The sequence below is a fragment of the Onychostoma macrolepis genome, chromosome 13 (genome assembly GCF_012432095.1).
Source record: "Onychostoma macrolepis isolate SWU-2019 chromosome 13, ASM1243209v1, whole genome shotgun sequence".
Lineage (NCBI taxonomy): Eukaryota > Metazoa > Chordata > Actinopteri > Cypriniformes > Cyprinidae > Onychostoma > Onychostoma macrolepis.
In genome coordinates this window covers 13,546,006-13,570,802 of record NC_081167.1, presented here as the reverse complement: position 1 = coordinate 13,570,802, position 24,797 = coordinate 13,546,006, and the positions used below count along the sequence as shown (strand labels likewise).

The window sequence follows — 24,797 nt, the reverse complement described above, 5'->3', positions numbered from 1 at the left end:
ATCTGCAAATCTCCTATGTCAGGTTAAGGAGGCTGAGAAGAGAAGAAATAAGTTTATATTTGCGAAATATGGATGTGCCCATTATGCCTAAAAAGAAGTGCGACAAAATCATAAGACAATGCATAAGAGGTAAGAAAATGTAACTAAATGGATTTGCATGTTTCTTAATGGATTATATTATATTATATTATATTATATTATATTATATTATATTATATTATATTATATTATATTATATTATATTATTGATTGCATTAAGCCAGTGTTGTTATTGTTAACTAAAAACTAAGATTATTAAAAATTGTTTTTGTTAAATTAAATAAAGCTGCAGTAAACTAAAATAGAAATATTAGATGAAAAACTTAAACCTAAGCAAAAATTAATAATGTTTCATTAGCAAATACAGTTTAAGTGGAAGTACTAAGTACTAAGTAGCAAATATTCCAAATTAATAAACAGACGCTGTTTGGCCAGGTTTGACAGAGGTAGTTACAGATATCATTGGTTTATTTGATTGCAAAAGCATCAGTCAGTCGCGAGTCTGAGCAATCAATTTTCATCTTCATTCCTCTATATATAAAATTATACACCTCCAGAGAGAGTGTGCCAACAGTAAAAATAAATCTAATAAAAGCCACATGAAATTCAACACAGGCACTCACACCTGTGCTTAAAAGATCTCTGACACCATTTTGAGGCATTCTCAGAAGAGTCCTTGTCTTGTCCCTGGGAGCGAAAAGCAGAGGGTGAGACTGATTTTGCTACTTTGAAGATTGATGTTGGTGTTTAAGATACCTCTGAAAAGCAGACAAGACCTTCGGGCTAATCTAGCCTTAGATGATAAAGACGCTCACCTGCTCGGAGCTGATAGCATGGCACTGCTAGCCAACACTGTAAAGAGCAGCCACCTCTATATGTAGCAATATTGAGACTTCAACATCCTCATTTCAGCACCCAGATGACCATCTTTTACAACCTTATATAACCTTGAGTCAAAGTTTTCGCAAATGTGTTCAGTGGAACTCAATCAGAGCTTTTACAAGTTCCTACAGATGTTGAATAGAGATATTACAGGGTCAATATTTGGGTTGGTTTATGTGTGTCTTTTCATGATAGAAACATTGCAGAGGGATTTGCATTTTCATGAAACTTTCATCATGAAACTGAACTTTAACAGAATAATAATGAAATTTAATGTCATGATGTTAGGCCATAGGCAAATTCATGCGATACGAAATGATATTTACACTGTGTAACAGACCAGATAAAGCCTGGCCTCAAAGATAAACAGTGTCAAAGATCATCTCGCTGTTTGCTATTATGAAAAAAATAAATAAATACATTTTCATTACATAAAATATGAATCATAAATTTATCACAACCTCTAATTATTTAATATTGAAAATAATTAAAATAAATAAACAAATAAAGCCCCTAAATATATGCTAATCACCGTCGGAAGTAAATGGGACTATCTTGTTCAAAATAATGAATTCCTGTAACAGGGAATTATACTAATTACCATAATGTGCCAGAAAGGTCAAATAAACACACCCACTTCAAGCCTCAAAACAACCTGGTATTTCGTAAATTAGCATTAATTCATTGTACTCTATGCAAGCGTATAGGGGTTTGGCCGATTGGCGTGGAATAAGCTACCATCAAATGATAAAATTAGCCAACATCTGGCTGACAGGGGACGCAGTGTGTTTACAACTGAACAGGCGACCAGAAGGCAGTTGGGAATTATCCTCATTTGGTGGTGGTAGAAGGGGGGCTGCCTTTGTAATGCTCCAGATTCATCTAGAAAATACATGTTTAATATGACCAGGCTAAGCATATTTAACAATCACATCACTTGGTGTTCAGTATTTCCATGTTTGTCAAGGCCATTGACAGCTTGCATTAACCAACGCATGAATTATAGAGTAAAAAAAACATGAAAAAGTGAAATACACAGGGTCTTTTTGTGTTTATTTATACATTTATGGCAAGACAACAGCAAAACTTAATGAGGTTAGTTGTCAAAATATGGCTAAATCCCTGTCTGCTGGGGGGAGACCCTATTAGGAGATTCATAGACATCTGTACAAGATGTCTTGCGCATCATCATTAGAATTTCAAAGTGGTTTTGATTGTTTGATCTCATATCCAGAAATTATTGTTGGGAAAGTCATTATCATAAACCTAGTTCTAAATTTGTTTTCCACACTCTCGGTTATGATCCATAATTAACTATACTGGCGAGATTACATTATTTCTCCCTTTTTGAATGAAGAATCCGCATGGAATTTCTCCCACTGGGAATTTTATGGATTGTAAATGTCAATGCAAAAAAGTTTTTTTAGGCTCAGTGGCTGTTTTTAGGATTCGCTAGACACAACATATTTCATACATTACTTTCATTTGTGTGCCGACAGACTGAGACTGATCCCCCTGATTGCAGATGCAAAGAAATTATATTACATTTGGTGGAATGAAATGAAAATCCCCCTTCATCAAGGTTCTGCACTTTAGAAAGAAGGAGGGATGAAATAATGAATTAGGCCCATTTGAGGATATTGACTGATTCCCTGAGTGCTCACGGCGCCGTCCGTCCGTAATCTATCTCAGAAATAATCATTCATGCTCTAAATACATCAGAAAGAGGGGATCATAAAAAATACACCATTCAGCTCCATTGATTTGCATTGTTAATTTCCCACTTGATGGCTACAGAGAGAGAGTGTGATGAAGGGGCTGCTATGGCGGGTTTAAAGTATCCAACATGGCAAATCACAAGATAGCCGGTGTCAGCAATGAGGCTTGACAATGAGGCAACACAATTAAGCAGCAGTGAGGAGCAGAGTGATGCGGCTCTCCATAAAACTTCTGAGAGATCACAACTTATCAGCCTCCACATAACCATAAAAGCACAGCAGAGATAAAGCCCTCGCTACGAGATCTTTATCAGATGCCACAGCCAGCTAAAAGCAACTTGGCTGTTTATGGATGTGACTGGTGTGGTGTGGGATGGATCCTGCTGGATCTGACATCATCACTGCCTGACACCTGAGCTCAGCTGTGTCGGGCGGAATGTGAAAAACGACTGTGTGAAGAAGAAAGACGTTCAATGAAACTACAGCAGTAACAGCAGGGCCTGGCCGATATGGGACAGACATCATAAATAATGCAGACACATCAGCTAACTAAGATCTGTGTATGTGTGTGTGTGTGTGTGTGTGTGTGTGTGTGTGTACTTAACATTACAGTCGCTTTAATATCAGTGCAGGGATGGGCATTTGGCCAATTTTGGAATACAGACAAGGGCTGTGATGCAATATGATGTAATAGTGTGGCTAAACACCGCCTCCGCAGAAGATCAACGCCTGCTTCTACATCGCTGCCTGTTTAGCCCGCCCACCAATTCGCACATGTAGTGTTTACAAGAGAGGCGAACGTAGGTGTAGCATTTGGACCAATCAGACACAATTTTTCATTTGATTTAACAAATCAATTAGTCATTAGATTAACAAATAGTCACAGACCCCTCACCCAATACACATACTGAGTGCCAGTATGTCTGTGAATGACTCCAGGCCCCCGGTTACCATGACAACCAGGACATTTCAGCCAGACCAGATAAACTTTATGACCTAATGGCATGTTGAGAATTCTCCCTCTCACCATCTTTGAACCTTAGGAAAGACTCTTCTCTAATTAATTCATAGAATAATTTTTCTTTGAATGAACACATATATCCTTCAGGTCATTGTGTATATTATTACTGTTCTTGTATATGTTCTTGTGTATTGTATACTGTTTTATGCATGCTTATGATAGATCACTAGTTAATATCACCTCACTTATATCATGTTTGGGCTCTATCAATTCATCTTCGGATGATCTAATTGAGAGTGTATATTATATTTTGATACCTATGCAACATATTAGTGTTCTAAGAATCTTTACTAGTTTGTATATCAACTTCTGATCCAGTTACATATGCAAATTACCACGCTTGGAGACAAAGCGTCGTAAACTTTCCCTCCAAAAGTTCAAGACACCATTGGCACCCGAAAGGAGTGATCTCTATAGCAGATAAAGCTCTCACATCAGTGACCCGCCTTCCAGTCTGCGGTTCTTTTAGATCCTAAGAGGATGAGGAGGATGTGAGCTCCTCAGCGACCCTTAAGTTTTTGCGCCAGGCCTTGCTGCCTTGACTTTCCATTCAACCAAAGATCCTCGGATCTCAGCAGATCTCTTTCTTAGCTCTTTTTCACTTTCTACCTGGGAAGAAACTCCCAATTACCACCGAGCCAGAATAACATCTTTTGGAGTTCATCACCCTTCAAACCCTGAAGAACTTGATCTCCAACACCCCTTTGTATGTACGCGTGAGTGTATGTTTATTCGTTTGTTTGTTTAGATTAGTTATGCGTGTTAGTGTTTAGTTAATAAAGGTTGTGTGCACAAATTACATGAGTTTCTGGTTCTGCCTTGCAAATTAATGTATTTTTACAGTTTTGACCCTCGCTACATGCTCTAGTGCATTAATAGGAAAAGAGTTGATATGAACTTACACTGAATGTTCGCTGGACGAACAGATCAGTTGATGGCAATTTAATTCTGCTACAGTTATTACTGTCAGCCGATATAAATAACTGTAATCATATTAATTAATCATAATTAATTGTAATTATATACATTTCCCTTTTGAGCTAATTTGCTACACAGGTCTATGCAGAAACCAAACAATAAAGATGGCTTTGAAGACAATAAGACGTGCGCAGTGCCAAGCTGTGGAAAAACAGTCAATGCATTGCCTTCCTTCTGATCCCAACGTTAAGAAATAGTGAATTAACTTTATTTTTAATGAAGTTCCAGTGTTGCGAACTTGGTCCTGTGTTCACTTCATTTTACCCCAGATTTGTTTACGAACAAGGCACAATTCGACACTGGATTTTCAAAAAGATTCAAACTAAAAGATGTTGCTGCGCTGGCTATATTGGATCCGACAGTCGCAACACTCAAGTGTGAATAACTGTTTTTATTACATCACTTTTGCTTTGTCTATCTGTGACATAGGCTGTCAAACATACACAAGTGTTAGCCAATCATAGCTGTGGGCATTTACTTTCGAGTCTACAATCCGCCATTCCTATTCAAACAGAGCGTTCTGATGAGGGAGTTAAAAACAGGACAGAAAATAGCCTATTACTTATAAATTATGATGTTTTTGATGTAAAAATCTTGATAAGATTGTAAGTGGACCTCAGAGAACAGTACAAAATAAAAAACAGAGGCAGTTCATGACCCCTTTAAAGACTGGTTCCCTTTCAATTCATGAGCTGTAATTTTAATTTAATTGGCCACACCCACAAGACGTTGAACTGGAATTTACTTAATTACAATTTAAAGTGAATCAGGAATTCTGGGAAATAATGAGTCTTCCCAAGCTGATAAATTTGTTAAATATAAAAACAGTACAAACCTATATAGGTGATATTTCAAACAATTCTATTTATTTATTTTTCTATCTGTAAAGCCTGTAAAGCCTTCAAATGTCAAAACTTTTGGTCAAGACAACATTCAAACTTTTCTACTTTAAAAAAAAAACAACAACAAAAAAAAAACACTTATTGCAATTTTATGTCAGATGTCCACATTTGGCTCTTGCATCGCATCACCATGTTTTTATTCAGCACCTTGCGCCATAATCGCTGCATTTTTAAAGTGCTGTCAAGTTAAAATGAGCACTTTTAAAAAGTTTCTCTCCCTCTCTCGCTCTAAAAAGAACATTTAAAACCCATGTGTTTTGTTCCATTCAGTTGTGCTCCATCTAGCTGTCTAAAAGTAAGAATGTGCCCTGCATGAACGTCCTGCAATCCAGCTCAGCTCATTGAGTGCTGACCTGGACTGAAAGTCACCATGAACAGTTCTGACACAAATTGCTGTCTGAAGAATCAGTCTGCAAGGTATCACCGAAAAACACAGCTTAACTCATCAAAAAAGTAAAAATTAGGTCCTGCTGACATGTACGTATAGCGGTTACTTGAGTTCAGCTGGTATAAAATCTTTTAAAGTTGAAGATGTTGCATTGTTGTCAAGGATCACGGCTGTCACTGCCAATCACTACAATGAAGTGCACTACACTCTGAATAGATTCATTATTTACTGTAGCTTTCCCATCAAATCGCATTGTGGTTTTATTTCTCTGATCAAAATGGCTTTTGGGGCGTTGAATGAAGTGCAAAGCTTGTCTTTTATTTTGGCTTAAACTATTCCATTATCTAAATGCTCGTTCTACAAGTAGATATTTGATGAAAAGGAAAACAGCAACTGTGACAGCCATCGTTGGAAACAGCACACATTTAACTCCAATAAACCCACACTTACGGCTCTCGACATGCTTTCAATTACAGAGGCCTCGATTATTGTATTGATTATAAAACGCTCGATGACAACTCGTTTGCAAATTCCCATTTGCATTTATGTAGCCACTAAAATGACACACAAAATAAGGAATAAAAAGAGAGGGAAAGACGTGAGAGAAGGTGGCATCTGTTGGGGCTTTTAGATGGATATATCACAATAATCCATTCCTTTTACATGAGCCCCTGTCAGGGTTAATTGGTTTGTGAAGATGGGTAATGAAGGGAAATGGCGGTGTTTATTGTAGCGCCTCTCTCATTAAAAGAAGGCAGTTCGGCTGGCATGCGGATGACATTTACGCACCCATCACACACTGGGAGGAACACGTTATAAAATTATCAGCTTTACCCGATGTCCTCCGATCTGAGCACAGTAACGCCGCGTGACAGTGAGTTTCATAAACTATAATGAGGTTAAAGTCATAAGACGGTTTACAAAGATCAACTATACCCAGGAGCATCATGGGAGGTCACAGATGGTAAAAGCAATAACATCTCAACTAACACAAACCTGTAAATGCAAATGCATAACACATTAAAGCTAAAGTCTTCCAATGGTCGCACGAACTGAAACTCGCACTACTGGTTAAGCCGAAGAATTAAACACATCAGCTTCAAACCTGAAATCATGGGCAACAAACAAAGAAACCACAGGCAACGGCCAATAAAAGTACGGACACGTCAATGAGCACTGGAAGAGCTATTGTGCAGATGTTACCTCTCTCCTGCGTGATGCCCAGCACGTCTGTTTGACTTTCCAAACCACAGCAGCAACCAGCAGCAGGGACAGGAAACAGCTGGAGACAAGACACATGGAAAATCAATAGATCAGTCAATCAAATAAGATTCACGAGTTTGTAATTGCAATTGTGGATAACATTCCTCTAACCTTTGAGGCTGGATTGAGGACAGCTGTTACATATTTGTATTTCAATCATACAATCAATGATAAACAAGTTCATCCAGCATGAAAGAATCAATGCTGTATGGAACTGACTGTTACGTCAATCATTTACGCAATTCCAAACAAGCACATCTGCACTCAAACAGGTTTGATTTCCTCTCTCGCACATACACAGACTGCTCAATGGCTATTTTAAGCCATCTACAAGATGCGTGATGTTAGAGAAAGCTGGCCTTGAGTAGGACTGGCTGCTGTAAAAGCACATATAAAAGCAGAAATCCCTCTTTGTGTTTTATGCAATTGACAGAATTCACTTGACAAGGTGACAAATGCATGGAACTAAAACAAAGGAAAAAAGCATTTGGTGGTCGTACACAATCCATTTTGTTGTTGGTTTTTTCCATTGTAAGTTCACGGCCTGCACCTGCTGCTGCAGTATATGATAAAGCACTGGTGAACAAGTGTCAGAATGCTTGTCTCCAATGTGGGAGGACCGAGTGTCACTACTCAGAATACTCAAATTGTCACCAAAAAAAAAGGAACACAATCACTTCTATTACCCAAGAGTGCTTGATTCTAAATTGTGTTTATGTATTGTAATGTTCTGTGGACCTTGAGCAACACTAGTTTGTTGGTATAGCTGTAACTATCCGTAATGACGAAAAATTATGTAAAAAAATAACAATAATAACAAGAAAAAATTATTAAACTGCTGCTAGGACTTAATTTTTAACTTGATTTTTTTTTCATTTCTCTTTCATCACCCCTGGTTATGTTAACAAAATGCAGATAAGATTTTTTTTTTGCGTTTTTGCCTTTATTATGACAGGGCAGTACTCAGACAGGAAGTGAAGTGGGAAAGAGAGAGGGGGATGGGATCGGGAAAGATCTGTAAGCCGGGACTTGAACTCGGGACGCCCAAAGCGCAATGGCGTTATATGAAGGTGTGCTGCCCACAAGGCTATTGGGGCAGACTAAAGTGCCAATAGGACTTCTACATTTGCTTTGGAATAATTGCAGAAAACAAACTCTGTAACCATCAAAAGTTTATGATTATCACAATTTTTTAAGGTAATCTTCACAAATTATCACAACTTTCATGAATTTTGAAGCCTAAATACAATCGCCAAAGTTATAAAGCTAAACAAAACTAAACTAAACTAAAATATTTATTTATATGTTAGTGTAAAATATTGGTATATATTCAATCATGTTTATTATGTACATTTTTATTTTATTTATTTATTTTTACTAACTTAATGTCAACTTCCCTTTTCACCTTTCAATCATTTAGTAGTTTAGTAATTTAGGTGCTATAGAAATGTTTCACAAAAATAATGCTATCCATGGTTATCACTTTCAAACTACCTCAATTCTCATCCAAAATATTATATTAAAATCATTCAACAATTTCTTTGCGACATTTTAACCTGCTATTTTTCAGTAATGATACACTTCATTCCAGCCCGCAAATAAGAATAAGAACATACATAAAATTTTGACCACTTTTTAGAACATTTTACAGTAAGTCGAGCCAATTCATTCCTATGTGACATTTTGTAAACCTTGCACGAGTGAGTAACAGTAACCAATAAGCATGGAGTTTAAATAAGGCTCAGTATACTGACATGAACATCAGAGCAACAGGGGGCATGTGGGGACAATGTCATCTACCCATCATTCACATTCAAACAGAGCCTTCATTCAGCCGGCATTATTACAAATACATACCATCAACTTCACAGACACATTGCCTAGAGGAAGAATGTTCAATCTCAAATGAGACAATCTGAGGCTTTGTGAGGCTCTGCAAAAATATGGGGTGTATAATATAAGTATATGAAGTGTTATACGATCACGAAATTTGAATTTGCACCATGGGAAGAGTTGCAATTGCACAGCTTGGGGACGTCTTGGGCTCTAATATTCTTCTTCTACTCTCTTTGCTTAAGCATCATATATTAAGGGGCCGAGCTCATTACATCTGAAGCTGTTCAAACACTAAAATTAGCACTGGACTAATCAGAGTGTATCTGAGGTAATGCAAGAGCCTGAAACTGCCTTTTCAACCATTTCATCTACCATATTTCAAAACCCAATCAGCGCAAGTCAGAGGTCCCTTATTAAATCTATTAATGATGAGGGCAATTAATTCTTAACGAGCTGGATAATGGTTCTAATGGGCGGAGAATGAGGCCCAATAATGGTGGAGCACTTTCACTGAGAAAGTTATAAAAGCACATTCTTTTAAGTGATATGACGAACATCCTGATTGCTGCCATATTGAGTGAAATCGAGGCTGTGAGAGATAGACAGTTTGTTCAATGGGTCACAGTGCCTTACTGCGTTGTGGCCATTCAGTGGACATTTCACCTGGGAACAGAAGAGATTTGTACCTGTACAGATTTGTGCTGCCGTTGGTCAATTTGTACCGACCAACGGCAGCAGATGCTGACAGGGGTAACACACCGATCAGACAAAACCAGACAAACTTGTTGCCGTTTGTTGGTGTCTGTCAGTACTGTGTGAACTGGCCTTTAAGGTGACAACTCTGTACTTTTTCTAAGATGGGATGTTGCGTCTGTGTTGTTTAATTTGCGCATTGTCAGTAAATCACCCACAGCAATTTCCACACCCATCGGTGATGTTTTGGAATTGCGCTCTTGCGCTATTTTGCACTGTTTAGAAAATCTGGCCTTTAGTAGTTAGTAATGATTTTCAATTGTCATATAATTTTTGCACATTTTTACAGAGCTATTTTTGGTTAATATATATATATATATATATATATAAGCACATATTTTACTACATATTTAAACTGAGCAGTGTTTTTTTTCCATATGTTTTACTGATTGTTTTTTTTTTTTTTATAATGATAATGAACAGGCTGCATTGTCAAGGTAGAATGCTTAACTGTGTGCGCGCATGCGGCGCTGGAGCAATCACTTGATTTTGTTTTTTCCTTCTAACAGTGGAAGCAAATACTCCTTTTAGTCATGAAGATAATCGGAATTGTAAAAGGTTTGCTTTTATTTGTGTACATTCACAATAAAAACAAATCTTTGCGCTTTTGTAAATTAAGGATGCCGCTTTCTGCCGTCAGGTTTCCTTTCACGCAGCACAAAAATGAATCGAAACTCTGCATAGGCTACTTGTTGCACAGTTTTTCTTTCATTTTCTTAAATTATTATTTAAGTGAAAATATATTTCTTGTATAGGCCTATTTATTCGTTATAATATATAATAGCTTTATTATGTTTTTCTCCGCTCGTAGAAGCACTGCAGGTGCGTAATGTGTTATGATGTGAATCCTCATGTTCTGTTGTTTACTGCTTTTTGCGCATGTAAAATTAATCCCCGGAAAACAAATGTTAGTATTTTTAACGGGTCACAGATACTTATTCTTTCTAATTTAATTTTAGTTCTAATTTAAAATAATCTTGTCGGTTAACGGTTAATAATCGGTTAACGAGCGTCGGTTGTCGTTTAGGAAAAGTAACCGAAATGAACATCCCTAAAATATATATATATATATATATATATATATATATATATAAAGCAAACTTCTCATTTAGTTGAACTTGCTGAATTTTATTTGTGCTGTCAAATTTACATCAAATATTTTAATTATACATCAAATATTCTAATCACACATACATACACACACACACATATCTGTGACCCTGGACCACAAAACCAGCCTTAAGTCGCTGGGGTATATTTGTAGCAATAGCCAAAAATGCATTGTATGGGTCAAAATGGTCAATTTTTCTTTTATGCCAAAAATCATTAGGATATTAAGTAAAGCTCATGTTCCATGAAGATATTTTGTACATTTCTTACCGTAAATGTATCAAAACTTAATTTTTGATTAATAGTATGCATTGCTAAGAACATCATTTGGACAACTTTAAAGGCGATTTTCTCAATATTTTGATTTTTTTTGCGCCCTCAGATTCCAGATTTTCAAATAGTTGTATCTCAGTCAAATATTGTCCTATCCGAACAAAAGCTTATTTATTATATGATGTATAAATATCAATTTTGAAAAATTGACACTTAAGACTGGTTTTGTCGTCCAGGGTCACATATATATACATATACACATACATACAGCCAAGCCTTTATAAGGCCCTAAGCAGAATTTTATTTGGGGGTCCCTCTGTGCCTCCAATATGACTGGTTATTGTCAAAGCTTGATTATTCACACACTATAAATCTAACACACCCATTATCAGTTTTGTTTGTTGTAGCTGTGTTGCTTATATCATACTGTCTGCCTGGCATGTTTTTACCCTTCTGTGATTTTTAATTATAACAGTTGCAAACTTACAAGAGTGGTCAGGTGTTAATTTGCACTTTAACATTCAAAAGTTAAAGTGCATTAAAGTATTAAGTGGCATACTTAATGTGGTGTGCTGAATAGCTAAATAAATCAGCAGACAATGCATTTACAGAACAGAATGTTATTTTAACAACATAAATAATCAAAGTTGTACTTTTATTACAAGTCATACTTTTTATAATAAAATATTAAACACAGCAGAGAGCATCTGTACATATAAAATACAAGAACTCTTAATCTATATCTAGCTAATTGAGGCATAATGATATTGGAATATAATAGCAAAGACCCAAAATGTTGGCTAAGGTAAATAATGTTAAGCTGTTATCAGTTTATGAAACAGAAGCTTATTTTTATTACAAAAAATATATACCCAGGAAAGTTATTTTACGCACAAGACAACACCTTTAATCTAAAACTAAGTAAAATGTTATATTATAATATATTAAGATGTCTCTTTGCTGATGTTTTGATGTTCAAACATGAACTTCCCTAAAACAAAAAGATACCCTATGTAGGCTATGCTAATTAACTTTATTTAGTTATTTTGTAATTAGTTGTTAAAAGTACTTTCAGTATAGAACAATTTATTTTCATTTACAAATGTTAATTTAGATGCCAAAAAAATTTTTTTATTGAAGAATTTCTGTCATTTACAAATTATTGTCATTTACAAACTTGGGGTGGTCTGATCTGATCAGGGGTGCGTTTCCCAAAAGCAACTATGGTCGCAAGTTCTGACATTACCGATAGAGTTCAATGGAAATAACGACCATATTTAGCTAACGATTTTTTTTAAACACACCCCTGATTTGCGCCACAAAACCCCCATGTTGAATTTGTCCCCCCTCCACCCCCAAAACACGATCGATTTTAACCCTTTGGCTGGCGCTGAGACAGAGAAGGATAAGCTCAGAAGAAAAAAAAAAAATAGAAAAAAAGAAGAAAGACGCACTCAGTGCTTTTCATATTTCATAACTGTTCAGTGTTTTCAACCGAATAAAGTTTATTTTAGGTTTCAGACATTTAAATACACTTCAATTAAGTAAAAAAAACATTTAGTTTGTTAAATAGGCTACACACTGATTTCTATGGAAAGCGGCAATACTAATCCTTTCAATTAATGGACGACGTGTTTTATTCCTATCAAATATACACATTGTGTAGATTACTATAAAGTTTACTCTGTTTTTCTCCCAGCTAACTGGCCACTTATACTTTCATGTATTTCGGGAAAAATAGGTGAATTTACATGATGTTAATCCGACAGATCCACACGGCAGCGTCCAGCGCATATATTATCAACATGGTCACGTCGCTATGGAAATATTAAAATGATATGATTATTTAATTATTTAATATTGCGCTTTCGTATAATTACCACTGTCCATTGACATAATATATCACGAATTAAAATAAAATAAAATAAACAACAATATTAAAATAAATAAATGATCTTGTGTACATTGTGTATGTGTAGTCACTTTTTGTAGCATGTGATCTGTTTGTAGTATTGATTTTGTAGCAACAAGAGTCTGAAGGATGAATGAGAAGAGCCAATCTACCAAAGCTGCCTGAGAGAGCAAAGAAAGCCTACAAGGATTAAACAATCAATACAGACAACCAGACAACCTGAGATGAGGATATAAACATGCACACCATCACAGTCACTTCCGGTATCTATTTGTCATCCCGCCCGGTCCTGCTTATGTTTATGAGTCACAATAATGCATAATCTCGTATTCACTTGCTCTAGTAGGTACAAAGGACAAAAGCCCCATTACGCTCAAATCACGAGTGGGAGAGAACGAGCTTTAGTCAGTTACACAAGTCAAATGAATTGCCTGCAGTCGCCATCCAGTAAAGCACAGGCATTCAGGACGTTAATAACATCATCGTTGATATAAGTGCGATCACTCAACACTTCAGCCCTGTGGACAACTTCTGTCCTGATGGAAGAAAGGAGGAGAAAAAAAAGAGAGGTGGATGAATGTTAATCAACATAGAGAGAGTGTGTGTGTAATTGGGCTAAACCGAATTTCGGTGTCACCAATTAGCTGGAGGAGTGGGTGAAAGGCTTAAGCGCTCTTTAATTGTTACTGTTTTTCTTGCTCATTTAGTGGAGCTCCAAGAAAGCAGAGACGGCAAAAAAAGTCACTCTTCAAAGAAAATATATTCAAAAGGACTTTTCGAAGCTAATGAGGGACTACATTGAAACACCTATCTGTTCAAAAGTACAGACTCTGCTCTAAGTGCACACCAGTTTTTGTACAACTAAAAGGAGTTCTTCCAAATATACATACAATATTATAATTTTATTCCCATTGTCCCATTCATTATTTTAATGGGCTTTATATTTTTTGAATACTTTTTCTACCTAATCTGGGTAATAGTCTCTTTGTTTAGAAAGACACAAATATTTGAATGGATTGAAATACATTAAAAAACCTCTGGGGTGAGCGTGACAGACAACACAGTTTACAGACTGATTAAAAAGCTCATCAACTTTATCAAAGCCAGACGAATCAGAAAGAGATAAATATCCATCTACATGCTTGAGGCTGGAAGCCCACAGTCTCTCATGAGGGTGTTTTGAAATTTTAGGAAGATTTTGAGAAATGCACTTCTAATTAAGATTACGTTAAGAGCTGGAGGTAATATGCTAATCAAATGCATGAATCAGACGGTGAAAAAAGGAACATTTCACTGGCTAACTTTAATTTAATAATTTTATTCTTTCACTAAGTTATACTATAATGCTGCCTTCCATTTAACTGCTGCAGTGATGGTGTATTTTTGTTGGCCAAAAGGGAAGTTAGTAACACCCAGGTTGCCACCCAGGACAAAAGACAATAACATTTTCCCATTGGCTTTTGGATTATTGTGGGAAACAATTTATCAAAAGTATAATCGTCACAAATAAACATACTGTAACTTTTATTAATTTTGAAGCCTAAATACAATTCCCAGAATTAAAAAGATAAAAGCTAAAGTTATAAAGGCTATAAACAAACACCACAATTTGAGCAACAGTTTGAGTGTATGAACATAATGAGTCTGTAAAAGTGGACTAGTGATTCCTCCCACTCTGTGTGATGATGCTGACAATGTATGTGACATCTCTGTAGTCCCATTTAGTCACTTGTTAGCAACTGCCTTTTTTAAGACCTGTAAAGGCTGATGTATTTTACACACTAGAATAAAATGTGAAAATATCCTGAGCTTGTGAAAAACCACTTTTCTTATTTCAGGAATGTATCAAAAACATAGTCAAAAAAAAACTTTTGACTTTGGGACAATGACACTAAATGGGAAAACCCATTTAGGACTCATTCTTGCAGCACTCAAAAAAAAAGTCATTTTAAGTCTGACTTATAACTTACAAAACTTGTTTGAAGCAACACAAACATGGCGACACTCAAGGATAAACATCACATTTAAGCAAATAAAATGCAGCAATCAGTCAAGATTATATTACTATGCTACATCAAATGCTAATCAGATTTGTTTAGCAAATGTTTGTGTAGACTGATATGTAAAACACTGTGAATGATCTCTTAAAAACTTTCAGAACATCCTGGTTTATCCTCTAAAATGTGCTTGCTAGAAGACTCCTCTGTTGACAAACAGAAACTGCTCGGCAAGCAATGAAATGCCTTTATAGATAAAGATAAGCGATATCAAGCAGGACTATCCTACATCCGACTTTGAATGGAACAAATTGTGAATGCGGAATGAAGTTGATATGAAATATAATTGGCTCTAATCTCTGTAAGTAGTTTACCAGGCCCACTTGTGTTCCGCTAGAGAAGTGTTTGTTTACCTCTTTAGCGTGTCTGGTACACTGTGGTATATCCATCATCCTGACAGCCAATCAGGTTAGGGACTCAGAGTTACACGGTTACTGTGACATCCAGACACACAAAATGTTTAAAAGGAAAAAAAAAAACTGAAGGGAAAACAAAGGTTTAAGAAAAAAACCCACAAACAATCTGAAAGGTATGCTATTGGGTAACCTCGCTTACTTTTGCAGCATTATTTGAGGCTGACCAGTGTTTTGAAACTGTTCTCTAATATATGAACATTCAGTTAAAGGGATAGTTCACCCAAAAATGAAAATTCTCCTATGATTTACTCACCCTCAAGCCATCCTAGGTGTATATGACTTTCTTCTTTCAGACAAATACAATCAGAGTTATATTAAAAAAATGTCCCGGCCCTTCCAAGCTTTGTAATGGCAGTGAATGGGGGTCGAGATTTTGAAGTCCAATAAAATGCATCATAAAAGTACTCCACACGGCTCCAGGAGGTTAATAAAGGCCTTCTGAAGTGAATCAAAGCATTTGTGTGAGAAAAAAATCCATATTTAAAACTTTATAAACCATAATCTTACGCTAACTGTCATATGCGCGTACTTCCCAGCACTTATTGTTAGTGCTGAGATTGGTGTGCAGTACATACTGTACAACTGCTGTGCCTGATTGCCGTTACGACGCTGAACTTATCGTGATCAGCATTTGTTGTTCCATTGCACCTCAGTTAACTTCATATTTGATCTGAATTGTCATTTTTATTGGTGTGGTTTTTACATTACTGTTCTGTGTTTTGCTGTTATATAATTTGTTGCTATATAGGTATATATATATTTATTTATATTATTACTACTATTAATTATTTATTCATTGTTTCTTTTCTTGAGAGCAATTGCAATATGGCAAGCAATTTCCCCCTGGGATTAATAAAGTTTTTTGAATCTTGAATCGAATCTTGAATCTTAAGAGAGTGGCGTTCCAGCGGATGACGTAGGCATAGCGTAAGCTCAAGTGAGAATATGCTAGTCTTGTAAAAACCAAGTTTTGTTTACAGCAAAGGAAAACCAGTCTCCTCTTGTTGATATTGAAATCCTCTGACATGTTTCTTTACAGATCCTCGTTTTGAACTTCTAATTCATGACCAGTGTTTTGTTTTGCTCCATCCTGTGTGGTTTCCGCATTCGCCTACTTCCTACGTCATCTGCTGGAACGCCACTCTCTTGTGAATGCGCGTACGACAGTAAGAGGAAGCTAGAGATTATGGTTTATAAAGTTTTAAATATGGATATTATTCTTACAAAAACGTTATTAACCCCACAGAGCCGTGTGGAGTACTTTTTATGATGGATGGATGCACTTTATTGGACTTCAAAATCTCAAAAGCCATTCACTGCCATAATAAAGCTTGGAAGGGCCAGGACATTTTTTAATATAACTCCGATTGTATTCATCTGAAAGAAGAAAGTCATATGCACCTAGGATGACTTGAGGGTGAGTAATTCATAGGGTAATTTTCATTTTTGTGTGAACTATCCCTTTAAATAAATTTTTATATATGTAATTTTTCTTTTTTTCTTTTGACTATCAACATTTCTGGACACTTTGTCCAGTTCTATTGGAGAGAACGTTCTCATTTATTTTCCCGGAAAAACTACAAATTCATAAACATTCTGTCAGCCAAGCCACAGACACAAAGTGACAGAGTTCCAAATCAATACTCAATGCTCCTTAATGCTGTTTCACAAACAAACACCATTATTCATCCGTGTAATTAAAATAACTTAAGTGTGCCAATGCAGCACACTCAATTTACCACAACATAATATTTTCCATAGAACTTGATGTCTGTTTTGGCATTGTAAAACAGTTGGGCATTAGACTGAACTTTGGCTTTGAAGGACTTGGCTTGAACTTCAAGTATACTCTCGACAGATAACCAGAACTGTGAATCTACAGCCAGAAGACATGAAAGGAGTGAGGAAAAGAGAGAAAGAGATATAAAATGGGAGGGATACAAAGTATACGCACCCATCTTCCTCAAATGCCATAATGAATTACATCAGACGTGTCCCTCGCCTGCAGAGGACTAAATGCACACCAAACAACAAAGCCCTACAGCCTCTAGCTTCAACTTTGATATCTATCAACACACTCCCATGCCCACAATTGCAAAACAACAACAAAAAAAGCTCTTGCTATTCATACTGGATAGTAAGTGCAAGAATCTGTAAAGCAAACATCGAATCCCTGTTGCCATGACCTTAACCTTTGTGAATGTTGGGATGCGCACACTCACACAATCATATCCGCTTGAAATTACTGCACACAAATATGGATACATGCAAGATAAATAGCCAATGTCAAAGTCACAGTATTACGGTGCATTTTCCAGCATAATCTATTAATAAAAACTATATATCTGTGTATCAAATAAAGTCAAATGATGAAATACTCTTGAAATACATACATCTAAAAATGGCATGACTAAACCATAGCAGATTACCTTCATGTCAGTTCATTTATAGCAACATTCTGTTTTTCTGTGATAAACAAGTTGATAAGTAAAGGTTGGAATGACGTTACATGACATCTGTTTTGACCTGATAGTTAAAAATCCCACAGAACACAATACAGAGGCGGCTGACAGTCTAACGCGAGCTTCAATATTTATACATAGCAGGCGGCATGTTATTATTTATACAGAGTAGGTGGCATGTAATTATTTTGCTGCACTTTGAGGCACTTTAAACACAACTGCGGTCACTGAGCTCTGTAATTTGACTGTCCAGAACTATAACAAGTATGACATTTCTGAACACATATGACTAGTGAAAACTGAAAATGAAACCATGCAATTGCAAACATCATGTGCTGTCACAGAAATGGATGATTTCCATCACCGGCAAAAATGTGCATATGGTTCTGGCTGCTGTTCAAGAATAAAATTAAAAGAGTAGTGTAGGTATGTGTGTCTTAAGTAGTGTTGTCAAAAATATAGATACTGAAATATCTGAACGTTACCAATACTAATTTCCGAGCTGCCACTTTCACTTCTTGTCTCGTCTCATTCGCTCTGGTTAAATAGCAAAAGTGAGCTGAATAGAAAGATGGCGAGTGTGGCGCCCCCGTGACCAGCTTTGGCTGATAAAGAACACAGCAGGAGTGCTATCTGGAAATATTTTGGATATGAAGCAAATGAACATGGAAAGCCGAAGGACACAAGCAAGCCAATATGCAAGAGTTGCTACAGAGCAGTGCTAACAAAAGGCGCTAACACCTCTAATTTAGCAAAGCACCTGAAAGACAGACACCCGGATCTATATAAAGAATTTCGAGAGGTTGGTGACTGTTCTCATTTTAACATTACTGAAACATTAACCAAGATGGCCTAGTATTGTTGCTGATATGAGTGTTGTCTCATTTTTTCACCGTAATTCTTGAAGTTAATATAATCTGACTGAGGAAGCTTAGACAAGTAAATACTTTAACTGTGGTCAAATGTAAATTAACTTGTGCTTATTTAACTTTATTCAAAAAATTATTACTTAAATTCTGCAATTTCTCTTCATGTCGATCCAATGAGCATTGTTTTTGCGTGTGATGCGGATCGGTGATTATATGTGAATCAGGCATTAAAATCTGTTCATCAAATAATGTTAATGTATTAACCAGCATTTATGAACTATGAGCAATGCATTTGTTACCGTATATTTTAATCTTTGATAACAGTAGGTAATAAAAATACAACAGATCATGTTAGCTCTGGTCCAATGAAAAAAATATTAACAGATAGAACTTTGGATTTTAATTAGTACATGTATTAGTAAATGTTAGTTTCGATTAACTTTTAACTAAGATTAATAAATGTTTTGGAAGTATTTTTCATTGTTTATTCATGTTAACTAATGTTAACAAATATCTATTACCATTAACTTAAGTTCTAAGATTAGTTAGATAGTTCGGTTCATTTTAAAAGTGTGGTCTAAAAAGAAAAAAAAAAATGTTTATTAAAGTTTGGCATTCTCTTGTAGCACCAGAAAGATGAGACTCGACCTGCAACAAAAACAAAACACACACAACCCACACTACCAGCTGTATTTGAGCAGCAAAGAAAGTATGAAGCAAACTCAAATGAATCTAAGAAGCTGAACAGGGTTGTAGCAGTGTACGTATGCATGGATCAGGTTCCTGTGTATACTGTTGAGAAACCTGGCTTCAAACAACTTCTTGAACATTTGAACAACAGGTATGCCCTTCCTTCACAGAACTTTTTCATGAACACCGAAATCCCAGCCCTATATAACGAAACGAAAGAAATAGCCATGAACCATCTTGGAAGGAAAACCTTTTTTTCATGCACCACTGATCTGTGGACAAGCAGGGCCACTTCCACGTTCATGGCAGTAACTCTGCAATTTGTCACTGAAACCTGGGACACGCAGAGCTGGTGTTTGGGCTGTATTGGGCTCAACACTGAGCGCACAGCAGAATGTTTGAGGGAAGCATTGGAAGAGATGATACAAGAAGCATGGAAGCTGGACATGTCATACATGGCTTTTATCACCACTGATAATGCTTCAGCAAACAAGAAAGCATTTCAGCAAGACTTCACATGGGTGCCCTAGCCTGACTACGTCAGACTTCGTACTTCCGCTCAATTTCATTTCACTTCTGTACTCAGTCTGATATAGCAAACCATCTCTCAGTTTCTCTCCGGCTCCGCAGCAGCCGGGCCAACCAACGAACAGAGGGTGGGCTGAGAGCTGTGACGTAGACGCTAAGTGCCGAATTCAAGATTGTAGTTAACCCTTTTAAACCGGCTGTGTCGGCGCAGACACATCAGGCCAAGCTGTATTAATGTTACCATAACTCTTCTACCGTTTGCACTATCAAAATAATTCAAATTGCTCCTGACAGCAGACAACATGCGCTTTTCAGCAATATATGGCTTATTACGGTAATTTCTTATGCTCCGTCAACAAATGACGGCAGATTTCCGGGAGAGCGGGAAGGGAGAATTTGAATGGAGAGATAGGGAGCGCGGAGTTTGTTATTGCATAAAATAATAAACAAAATGAACAAAAACATGGTCAAGGAGGAGTAAACAGCATAAGAGTCGATTAGGATGATTTTTGATGAGACTTTGGGAGCAGGCTGAGTGAGACTTTTTCACATGTGGTGTGTGCATCGCTATAATGAGTCCGCGCATGTAAATGAATGGGTGTATGCATGCGAATGCATGTGTAAATGTGTTCGTGTATGAACAAAAAAGCCTCCTGAATGAAAACTGTGCAACCCAGTGTCCCAAAAATACTTGTATATATGTATTATAGTTGAATTTTGAAGTAAGAAGTGTTGGAATATTTCGATCATGATTTTTCTCTTTTTTTCTAAATAAAAAACAGAAAAATTATTCCTTTTTTTTATTTTTGTCTATTTAAATTCTGTTTACAAACTCAAAACACAAGATTAATGGTCAAAAACTGTACTTTTTTGAAAGTCATTTGTTTTCTGAAAAAAATGACACCTTGCACTTGAAAATAGCACATTCTGTTAGAATTTTACAGTCAAATAAACAAAATGTGTGAAAATGACCTATATTACCCTTAGGTTTTAAAGGGTTAATGTTAGGGAAATCTAAAGCGACAACGGACATGGAGACACGGGATACTGTTCGCTCTGTTGTGGAGAATATTCCCGGCATTTGCCAACTGAAGCCCGAACAAGAAGAGTGTTTGGTTCACATTTTCAATGGAGGTGATGTTGTGGCCCTACTCCCGACAGGTTTTGGGAAAAGTTTAATTTATCAACTGTTACCGATCGTCAGCGAGAAACTGAGGAGGCCAAAATTCGGCAAGGCGATAATTGTGGATGAGTAGATTTACTTCACATAATCTGCAAAAGTTGTTCACAGCCATCTTCACTCCGGTATTTCGCTCGATGGTTTTGTTTTCGTCGCATACCTGTGTTTACAGCGGAAGTTCGAGGCGGCTGAGCCGGCAAATAACATACGTCATAACCAACTGTTATGTGATTGATTTTAAACTTCAGACAAACGCCCGCCCACGAGAAAGTAAACGCTTGTCAATTATGCCCTTCCAGACTCTGTCTACAAAGCAAAGCGAAGTAGCAGAGTTTGGTATTACCAGGCTATGGGTTCTCTGCTTTGGGCATAACATGCACCTAGCCATTAACAAGGGCCTGGATATAGACTGTGTGTCTGGATCACTGTCGAGGTTGAGAAAGACAGTGTCTGCCTTCAGCAGGTCACCGAAGATGTTGCGACAGCTGAAGAAAAAACAAAAAGATTTGCAACTGCCTGAAAACAGAATGATCCATGATGAGCCCACACGCTGGGACTCAGCTTATGAAATGGTGGAGAGATTTCTAGAACAGCAGCAAGCTGTCTGTTCAGTTCTAGCTGATGATCGGAAGAAATGGCACCTCATGCCCAAAGATTCAGATATTACAGTTCTTGAGACTGTAAAAGAGGTATTGAGCCCCGTCAGCTCTTTCACGGATGCCCTTAGTGGTGAAAAACACACCACTCTCTCTGCAGTCCTGCCTCTGAGTTGGAAGATCTTCTCTACTTTGACAGTTGAGGAAGGTGACAGCAACCTAAAACGTCAACTTAAAGACAACATCAGAGAAGATCTCAGAGATATGAGAACACACATCTGCAGCTGATATTAAACAGCCACATTTCTTGACCCAAGGTTCAAGGACAGTTTTGTAACCTTAAGAGAGGAGGTTAAACAGAATCTTATGGTCAGTGTCAATTTGCTAGGAGCAGGGGGCCAAAGTCAGCAAACATCATCTCCAGATGACAAGCAGCAACCAGCAAAAAAAAACTAAATCAGATCTGAAGAGACTGTTAACAAGCATACAGGGGGAAAAAAAACGAATGAACATGGAGAGGGTTCATCATCCAGAGAAGAAGGTGAGGGTGCAGAAACGGAACTCAAAAATGAGTTCTCAGTATTTGAAAAGATACCTGAAATTAGTGCAGAAGAGGACCCACTCACATGGTGGAGGACACATGAGACAACTTTACCTCACCTTGCCCAGTTTGCTAAGAAGTATCTGTGCATCTCTGCTTCAAGTTCAGCTTCAGAGCGTGTATTTAGTACATCAGGGCTCATTTGCAGTGCAAGAAGGGCACAACTTACAGAGGAGCACATTGACATGCTGATGTTCCTAGCTCAAAATCTGAAAGTTGCAAAACAACTTTAGGATACAGTAATGGGTGTCAATCTCACTCACCTCTGTAGAGAAAATCTGCATATAACTGCAGTAACGGATTCCATTTAATTATTTTGTTTACTAATTTGTTACTTGATGCATAAGATTGCACTGATTTTGTTTTTGCTTGAAGTTTAAGTATCTTTTGTTGATATTGTGATTAGATTTGATTTTACTTGGAAATACAAAAGATTGCACGTTTTTTGTTTTTGAATGTATGGCAATCTGAGAGGCTTTTGAACAAGTGCACTACCTCAAAACATTTTTGTTCATGTAAAATGTACCTCATTGTCATGTTCTAGACTTGTTATATTTATCTTTAAATTAAAAAAAATAAAAATAAATTACCCCCTTAATATTGTGTCGTTTTTTTCTCTGTGGTATTGAAAATGGTATCTAATATCGATATTTTTCAAGGTATCGTATCGAAGTTAGAAATTCCAGTATCGTGACAACACTAGTCTTAAGACTAGAGGTCGACCGATTCATCGGTTTTGCCGATTGATCGGCACCGATAGTTGATTGCCCCAACTATCGGTTATCGGCAAAAATCCATGCCGATAGTTTTCCGGTTTTCAACCGTTGCTGGAGTGGCTGAGAAGGGTCCGCTGGCATTATACAGTACGAGAGCGGCCTCTAGAGGCGGAAATCACTGACAGCACGTGTTGTTTATTTTGATACGTGACACTGTGCGTTGCACAGAGCGAGAAACTCCAGACTCGCATTTAAATACAGCCGACAGAAAAGCCTGCTGCGGAACAGAGCGCCATTCACATAGTTTTCTATTAAATTACATTATATTTGTCCCAAATCGTTGTGAATGTACATAATGACTTCACCCTAGGCTATAAATTATGTATTGTGCATTTTTCAGCAAAACGTTTGTCTTTCTGTGGCTCTAATAAAGTCTGTATGCTTCATATAGAGAGCTGTAATACAGATTGCGCTTTCTCTTTCCGCTTGCTCTGTTTTTTTTTTTAAACACCGAACTTCAAACTCATTTATGTCACATTGTTCATTCTTGAAGCAAACTTATGTCCGTTTGGTGATTAAATGAATTGTTTTAGTCCGCCACTTGATTTGAACGCAAAGCGTCTGGTGTGTGTGTGTGTGTGTGTGTGTGATACCTCTGAATTCTCCTAGACGCAGCGCTGCGCTTTTGCCCGGTGTGTGACTAACTTTTTTTCGTGTGTGACTAACTTTTTTTTTTTTTGGATTAGATAATTATCAAGTGTTAAAAAATAGAAGCAAGTAAAGTGTGTGAATACACATACAATATCCATATGCATGTAATTTTAATGCTATGGTCTTGTGTAGGTATTTAAAGATGGCCATCTTTAAGCATGATTGTTGAAATTAAATGGTAACACTTAACAATAAGAGTCCATTCGTAGCATTAATGAAAACTGTAGAAGTATTGTTCCTTGTTAGAGTGTGTTCATTTCAACATTCACTATTAGCTACTAATAGGCTACATTTTTAAATTTTAAAGTTTCTTCTTTTAGCATTAGCAAACTATGAAATAACTTTAATGATCAATATAGTAAATAATATTAATATTTTTAGTCATTTACAAAGTATGGTTCAGTACTGTTGCTGCTTTTTTTTTTTTAAATAGTAAAGCACTAGCTCTCTTTCAGTATCCATTTTGAAAACTATCGGTTGATTAATCAGTATCGGCCAGTGTGGTCCAACCTAGCTATCGGTATCGGTAAAATCCACTATCAGTCGACCTCTACTTAAGACATGTCCATTTTCTTTTTATAATCTTTAATAATTAAGATTTTTCATAGAATGCATTTATTTGCAGAGACAGCAAGAGTGGCAGTGTTTGGCTTCATCACAGCCAACACAATTATACCTATTGTGCTTATTCATCAGCCAGCCTTCATTAATGGCTTTGGATGGTGAGGTTAATGCATCCTTGCATCCTTGCATCCTCAGCAAACTTATCTCACTAAATTCCAAAAACTAGAATTCAATGCATATTATGAAGAAAGAAAGTAAATGTTTCATTTATTCACAAATTTTATTCTGTTGAATCACACAGAACATTTAATTTAAGTTAATGAAGTGTGCAT

General features: G+C 36.7%; 1 protein-coding gene across 4 annotated transcripts in view; it reads right to left on the bottom strand.

Annotated features, from left to right (window-relative positions):
- atrnl1a (attractin-like 1a) overlaps window positions 1-24,797 on the bottom strand; it is a 302,814-nt gene that overhangs the window by 115,783 nt on the left and 162,234 nt on the right. For all 4 annotated transcript variants that reach the window (XR_009273862.1, XM_058795276.1, XM_058795278.1 and 1 more), the window contains one exon: window positions 7,132-7,210. Coding sequence is in view for 3 of the 4 variants with exons in the window: in XM_058795276.1 (XP_058651259.1) it covers window positions 7,132-7,210 (79 nt within the window). In the remaining variant the exon portion in view is untranslated. The remainder of the gene's footprint in view (window positions 1-7,131; window positions 7,211-24,797) is intronic.